This window comes from Coffea arabica, chromosome 6e, assembly GCF_036785885.1.
Source record: "Coffea arabica cultivar ET-39 chromosome 6e, Coffea Arabica ET-39 HiFi, whole genome shotgun sequence".
In the NCBI taxonomy this organism is placed as follows: Eukaryota; Viridiplantae; Streptophyta; class Magnoliopsida; order Gentianales; family Rubiaceae; genus Coffea; species Coffea arabica.
The window spans coordinates 22,287,532-22,295,426 of NC_092321.1; the positions used below are offsets into that span (position 1 = coordinate 22,287,532).

At 34.4% G+C, this 7,895-nt stretch overlaps 1 protein-coding gene across 1 annotated transcript; it reads left to right on the forward strand.

Moving 5' to 3' along the window:
* Nucleotides 1-803: 803 nt before the first annotated feature.
* Nucleotides 804-3,982, forward strand: LOC113695061 (G2/mitotic-specific cyclin S13-7). The gene is made up of 8 exons (XM_027214017.2): nt 804-934; nt 1,702-1,846; nt 2,010-2,070; nt 2,181-2,549; nt 2,652-2,900; nt 2,984-3,142; nt 3,239-3,417; nt 3,514-3,982. Exons 1-8 carry the CDS (start codon nt 898-900, stop codon nt 3,653-3,655), a joined length of 1,341 nt encoding a protein of 446 aa, XP_027069818.1. The 5' UTR covers nt 804-897; the 3' UTR covers nt 3,656-3,982.
* The last annotated feature ends 3,913 nt before the right edge of the window (nt 3,983-7,895 follow it).

Below are 7,895 nucleotides of genomic sequence, written 5' to 3' on the forward strand. Positions count from 1 at the left end.
GTTTATTATAGTTTCAACCATATTAATAATTATGAAATATAATATTTAAGCATATTTAATGACTCACCGGTTGGACCACTCATCCACTGGTTGAACCAGTAACCCGTTGACCCACTTCTTTTATTGGGTTCCTCCCCGGGCCGGGTTTAATGACTATGATAATTGGAGAATTTTGGTGAAGAATGAATAGAAAGAAAGAAAGATTAGAATTTAGAAGGAAAAGAAAAAGAAACAAACAAAATATTTGATGATATTTTGGTCTACGAACATTAAAATGGAGGTAAAGTGCTTACTCAAAAAGTTGGAGAGTGTAAACTGCAATCCACCAAAAGTTTAGTGGGGTTTCATGCAATTAATCCAAGTTTTAAGTAACCATTTCCCCCTTTCTTGCAATAACAAAACTGCCCACGCTACCTCGCCAGAGTTTACCATTTTGGTCTCCAAGTTGCAGCAGCGACAAAATGAGGGTTAAAACCGTCAAGAAATAAATTTCTTTGTCCACGTGGCGAAATACCATTATTCTTTTTCGAAATCCATCAAGCTATGGTGGAAGCGACTGTAGAGAATCATGCTATAACCGACTTACCATTTATAATAATTATAAAATTAACCCCACAAACGGTAACTTTGAACAGTCGCAACGGCTAAAAAGAGGCAACAGAGACCAATTTAGAAACCCAATTGACAGCCGTTGGATCAGCCTCTTAATCCAACGGTCAAGATTTCCACAAAAATAAGACCGTTGGAGACAAAGCGCCTCTTCTTCAGCTTCAAAAAGAGAACTCTTCTCCGCCTTCCCAATTCTCATAGATAGAAAGAGAAAGAGAAGGGAAGAGATCTCCAGAGAGAAGAAGAAAGAAGAAGAAGAAGAAGAAGAAGAAAGGCTTTTTCTTTTTAATGGCTTCAAGACAAGTTGTTCAGCAACAAAACAGAGGTATTATTGATTAAGACTTGTTCTTTTGGCTTCAAGGTTAAATTTTGAGAGATGGTTTTTTTTTGGTTTCTATTGAATGTTCATCTGTTTCATGATTTTCCATAAAAGCAACGAGAAAATCATGATGGGGTTCTTTTAATTTCATGGTTTTTGGATTCTTTGGTCTGTTTTTGTGGGGACTGATATTTCTTGAAGGTCATGGTTTCCGTGGGCGTTTTTGCACCTTTTAGTTTGAAGATTTTAATGTTAATATATTTTCTGTACAAGTTCAATGCTAAGCTTGGAAAGATTATACTTTCTTCGTTATTTCTCCTTGTGTTGATGCAATAGTAACTGATAAAAAACCTCATGATAGAATGTATTTTTTTTCTCTTCTATTAAATTTTTTTTTTGTTCTGAGAAAGAAGGGGGTTATTGACACTGGATATCAATGATCCAATACTTTTGACTTTTGTTCTTTCGAGCTAAATTCTTGTAAAACATATATAATCTGTTTATCATTCATGAGGGTTTTCTGGGCTTATAAGTTTTTCTTAAAGTTACCCTGAACATGGGATTTTCTTGAATGATCCTAGACTAAATGTTCAACTTATATTTGGTTTCGGATTTTCTTTATAGCCCAAATTGATTTATTAGTTTCTTTTTCGACTGATGAATCTTGCAAATCTGTGTGAGCAGATACAGATATTTTTAATAGATTCTGAATTCTTTATCAAAATTGCTGAGTTCCTTGAACATCATTTAATCGAAAGTTTGTTTTCTTGAAGTTGAGGGAGTTGCTGGAGGTGTTAAAGAGAAGAAGATGGCAGCAGAAGGAAAGAATCGTCGTGCACTTGGAGACATTGGAAATATGGTGACTGTCCGTCCTGTTGAAGGCAAACCACTTCCTCAGATCTCCAGACCTGTTACAAGGTCATCTCCATCCCTCCTTTTTCTATTTCGGCAAAAATTTTTATTTTGTGTTAATTGATTATATTTCTTTTTCCGCTTTGCACCATTCTTACTTTTTCCTGATTTATTGACTATCATAATATGTTTAGTTTGTATTTGATGATTTCTACTTTTGTTGTCTCAGGAGTTTCTGTGCACAATTGTTAGCCAATGCACAGGCGGCGGCAGCAGCTGAAAACCAGAAGGTTGGGTTAATTATCTCTGAGTTAATCTTTTTTACTTTCTTTGTGGATATTATGAACAGATTGAATTGCAGTTTTACTAACAGTTTGGATTGGTTTGTCCCTTATTGTAGAAATGTGTGGCAGTTAATGTGGAAGGAGGGGCCCCTGTTGCTGATGGAGTCTTGCCACAGGGTGGTAGAGCTAAGAAGCCAAATCAGAAGAAAGCTGTTGCCAAACCTAAGCCTGAAGCTGTAATTGAAATCAGTTCATCTTCTGAGGAAGTTAAGAAGGAAAAGAACAAGAAAAAGACTGGTGAAGCGGCCTCAAAGAAGACAGCCTCAACTCTATCTTCAACCCTTACTGCTAGAAGCAAGGCTGCCTGTGGCTTGAGTAGAAAACAGAAGGAAATTACAGTGGATATTGATGCTGCTGATGTGAATAACGAGTTGGCAGTTGTTGAATATGTTGAAGATATTTACAAATTCTACAAGCTTGCTGAGGTATATAAAATCCTGATCTTTTTTGTAGAACTTCGACATAAAGGTCTTGGTTTTCCTATTGTTCCTTGTTTCCAATAATGATTGCCTTTTTTCGTGATGCAGAATGAGAGCAGAATTGGTGATTACATGCATTCACAACCTGAGATAAATGAAAAAATGAGGGCAATTCTGATTGATTGGCTGATTGAAGTGCACCATAAGTTTGAGCTTAATCCAGAGACTCTGTACCTCACAATCAACATAGTTGACAGGTACCTTGCTGTCCAGACAATTCTGAGGAAGGAACTCCAATTAGTTGGTATGAGTGCCATGCTTATAGCTTCCAAGTATGAGGAAATCTGGGCTCCTGAGGTAAGTTGTTGTGTATGAATAATGAATCCTTACAGTTTTTTTTTTGGGCAAGTTAATCTGATGAATTGTGTATAATAATGCAGGTGAATGACTTTGTGTGCATGTCAGATAGAGCTTACACTCATGAGCAGGTGTTGGTTATGGAAAAACGCATTCTTGGTGCACTGGAATGGTATCTAACAGTCCCAACACCATACGTGTTCCTCGTACGGTTTGTCAAGGCCTCAATTCCTGATTCTAATGTAAGCGCATTTTCTCAACTCCAATTTTGGTTATTCTGATAATTTATTTATGCGAACATTCTGACAAGTTAAACTAACTTCTGTCATTGAAAATAGATGGAGAATATGGTCTACTTCTTAGCAGAGCTAGCACTGATGAATTATGCAACCATTATCTACTGTCCATCTATGATTGCTGCCTCAGCAGTCTATGCTGCAAGATGCACCTTGAATAAAAGCCCTCTTTGGGACGAGACTCTGAAGTTCCATACTGGATTCTCTGAGACACAAATATTGTAAGTCAATACCTGAGCAATCTGATGTTGCAAAAGTTTTTCTCTGATGGATAACAATTTACTGACGTGTGTCATTTCCATCATTTGTTCAATCAGAGACTGCGCTAAGCTACTGGTTAGCTACCATTCTGTGGCTGCAGAACATAGGCTGAAGGTGATCTACAGAAAATACTCAAACACTGAACGAGGAGCTGTTGCTTTGTTACCTCCTGCCAAGTCTCTTTTGGCTGCAGCATGATATGTTCTATTTAGTTTGCAACTGTCATTTGTTGAATTTTTTTCACATCTGAAAGTATAGATCAGAGAGCAGTGGATGTTAGAGATTGATTTTTTATCCAATTTCATTTGATCAGAGCAGCAGATATGTTTACCTTTTGGCTGCGCTTCAGGATTATGACATTTCACTGATGTTAATAGTTTCATTTAATATCAAGAAAATTTCACTTTCAAATGCGCATGGCGAAGGACTGAGGTTATTGCAAAATTGCATTAGAGAACCCCTTGTAACCTTTTTGTGATAGTTGGATAGCGAAGGACTGAGGTTATTTTACAGTCCACCAAATAATCACTTGCTGACCTGATAAAAAATATGCATGTTGCAGGGAAGATGAATGTTATATTTGGCTTGTAAAATGACTATTCGGCGCAGGTTATAGGTTATGTTATGAACTTTTTTCACTCTTCGAAGATCTTCTGCTGCTGCTTATTATTATTGCCATTCACTTGCACTTGAACAATGAAAGGTGAAATCTGAAAAGAAGGCTGCAATTTGGCTTAATACTGGGAGGTGTAGACTAGGTAGTAGTATCGCAAAATTCTGAGAATACCGGATGCCGCTTATTAAGCCATCATCTACTTAGAGATATGTCTTGGAAGAAACTGCTAAAGTTCTAGATGGCGGCTTCTCTAGTGGTGGAATCAGAATCTAAAAGTCACACATTAATTACATGCTACTAAAAGGCGGGTTCTTTTCAAAATTGTAGGTTACCATGACTGGCCGTGGCAATTAGATGGTTCATATTAAAGAAAAACTTCTACTATCATACTGATTAATTATAATAGTCTACTTCATGAACTACTCTATTAAAAGAGTGTTGGCACGAAAAATCGCACACACACACAACAGAAGCAATTTTAACACATATAAAAATATGTGGGAAGAGAAGGAATAATAAATACTCAATAATTTAATTAACTCAAATCTCAACAAAACCCAACCAATAACAATATCAAGTTTTAACTTTTCGCTCATGACAACTCATAAATCTCAATTATGAGACTTTCTCTCAAACCTACTTACAAGACTCAACTTAATTCTTTGAGTAATAACCTACTAAACTGGTAGTATTTATAAACATCAAAATTTTCTAAAACAAATATAATTGTAAACCGAAACTTACTCGAAAAATTGATTTTAGATTTCTTAAACCAATACGGAAACTAAATAAATAAGATATCAAAACAAATTAGGAAAATAAATATTAAAGTAGTTTGGTTTAATTTTCTTCATTACTTCCCTTAAACAAAGCTCTTAGCGTTGTCATCTCCAATGCTATCATGAGTTTGAATCTCCATGAACAACTTGGTTGCTGTATAGATGACATGGAACTCCAACTTGTAATTGATCTCCAATTTTATCTTCACGCGCAATAATGGACGAAATTTGTAGTTTTCGATCAATTTCTTGACTTGATTACTCTTATGAAAAAATTCAAACATATCCACCCATTCTTCATTCAATGCTTCATAATTTAATTTAGCTACGTCACTAATAAAATCTCCCAAAACCAAAAAATCATAGTTGCCGCTACCAATTAATGTTTTTAACATCATCATGTTTTTCTTTTACTTTTTCAGCACTAACAACTGCATCACTTTTAACAGTATCACAACTTTCGATTAATTTGTCCACTTCACAAACTATTTTTAATCAATTCTATCACTTGATTTTTCTCTTCAAGAAAATCATCAATCTCGACAAAATTAATAACTTATGTATTGTCATAATCTTCAATCACATCTTTAATTTCACTTTCTCTCTTAAACACTTGCGAACTTTTTTTCAATCACAAATTCTTCATCTTTAAGTGTACCTGCAATTTCTTCTTTCTTTGACTTATTAAAATATTCTTTTTTTTTTCTTTTTCATCACAAATTTCTTCTCTACCATGACTATAGAAATTTATTAAAAATATTCAAGCCTCCTTTGTTGTCTTTGCGTGTATAAATTTATTCGCTACATGCAACTGGATTTGAGTGTTGAGATAGTGAAATGTCTTACAATCCAATTGTCTATTCCTCTTTAATTCTTTAATTAGATCGTTTGATGATTTTGAGCTTGCTTTAGGTTCCGTGAACCCCTTCTCAACAATATCCCAAATTCCAATAACATGAAAAATTCTTTTCATCATCAAACTCCAAATTTCAAAATCATTTTTACCATCAAAGATAAAAATACCACAACATGATCAATAATACGGATCCATACTTTAATTTCACGAACAAGCCCCAAGGTCAAAGTCTAGAGCTCTAATATCACTTATTGGCACGAAAAATCACGTGCCCCACACAGCGGAAGCAATTTGAGCATATATAAAAATATATGGGAATTGGAGGAGAACAAATACTCAATAATTTAATTAACTCAAATTTCAACAAAACCCAACCAATAATAATATCAAGTCGTAACTTTTCACTCACGACAACTTATAAATCTCAACTGTGAGACTTTCTCTCAAATCTACTCTCAAGATTCAATTCAACTCTTCAAATAATAACCTACTAAACTAGTAGTTTTTTATAGATTTCAAAATTTTCTAAAACAAATACAATTGTAAACCGAAACTTATTTGAAAAATTGATTTTATATTTCCTAAACCAATACAGAAACTAAATAAATAAAATATCAAACTGAATTAGGAAACTAAATACTAAAATAGTTTGGTTTAATTTCCTTCAAAAAGAAATTATAATAATTTACCTTGTGGAAAGACTCATTAAGACCTCGTTAAAAGTTGGAATGCTGTATATAAAATCCCGTAGGAACTTGGAATTGATGTAAACTTGTTTGGCTTGTAAGTTTCTAGAAAACAATTTTTGGACACATTATAAATAATTTTCTTATTTCACGTCCATCACTTTTGATACTGTTACTTTTTTTTTATTAGACGGCAACAATTAGCCTAATCGACTCCTACTCTAGCTTACACTTTTTGGGTGGGGGGAGGGGGAGAGGGAGAGGTACAACGAGACTTAGAGAAATCGATGGGGATTGAACCACCATTGGACCAAATGAGTGCATTACGTACCTGTATGAATTTAGAAGAAGCTACATATAGTGGCAAATTAATGGGATGCAAAATTTGAACTCTTGACCTCTCACCCCACCAAGATTTAAAGTCTTCGGAGGTGGCAACAGTCCAAAGGGCCGTTGGTTTTTTGAAACTATTACTTGAAACATTCCGAAAAACTTGTAAAAGTGCAATCTAAACCGGACAACTTTGGTGTAAATGCAGAGCTATATCTTTTTCTTTGCTTCTTTACGGTGCAACAGCAACATTATTTCTTGGTTGGCAATTTCTTATAATGTCACACTAATGACATCATTTAGTTCACTTTTTCTAGCACGAAAATATGAAAGGCCTTTACATTAGGGGTGGGCAAAAAAACCCGTTGGTCCGAAAATCCGGTGAACCCGATCCAATCTCTTCCGAAAAATAGGATATCCGATCCGATTTTTCTTAGCGGGGTAGAGGAGGGTTTGGTGCCTGCAAAAATCGGATATGGATGGGGATCAGAAAAATTCAAACCCGCAGGGTATATTATATAAACATTAAAAAATTATGCATCATTTTATAACTTTATAATTTTTAATTCTAAGTGCAAGTGAAGTGGCTCAAAGACTTATATTCTAATCCCATACGATCCACCTTTCCTCATCTTGTTTGAAGAAAGCGAATATTCTCGATGAAACATGAACCAAACGAACAAAATGAAAAAAAAATTGTGAAACTCTGTTATAAAAATTGTTTATCCCTTTCATCCTTTTTTATTTTTATTCTACCTCCATCGACCTTTCCTGCAAATTTTGCATCAATTCAATCAAAGATTTGTGTTTGGAGTTTCAATTTTCTGTTAGCTAGATAATTAAAACATTTGTGTCTTTCATTTATTTATTTATTTGATTTATTTTATTGCAATTATGTCTCTTAAATTTGTCTCTTTTATTTAGTGTAAGAAATTTATTTTTCTTTTTCATCACCTTTAATACCATAAGGTCTATTCCAAAGATGTAAAGAAGTTGGGGAAGATTTTTCAAGGTTATTTTTGTTATACTTTTTTCAAAAATAATTAGTTCTATTCAATTCTTTTCTGAACTTGATTTCACTATCGACTTATTTGGGATGCAGTCTTGTACCATAACATCCTTAAGGAAGTTGGGGAAGTTGCCAAATACTCATTATCCTTGTGTTTGTTGT

What these genes read in the sequence shown, in the direction of transcription:
- LOC113695061 (XM_027214017.2), top strand. Translation starts at nt 898, where the DNA reads ATGGCTTCAAGACAAGTTGTTCAGCAACAAAACAGAG. An exon ending in TGTTCAGCAACAAAACAGAG is followed by an intron (nt 935 to 1,701) that starts GTATTATTGATT and finishes GTTTTCTTGAAG; the next exon opens with TTGAGGGAGTTGCTGGAGGT. An exon ending in CAGCAGCTGAAAACCAGAAG is followed by an intron (nt 2,071 to 2,180) that starts GTTGGGTTAATT and finishes CCCTTATTGTAG; the next exon opens with AAATGTGTGGCAGTTAATGT.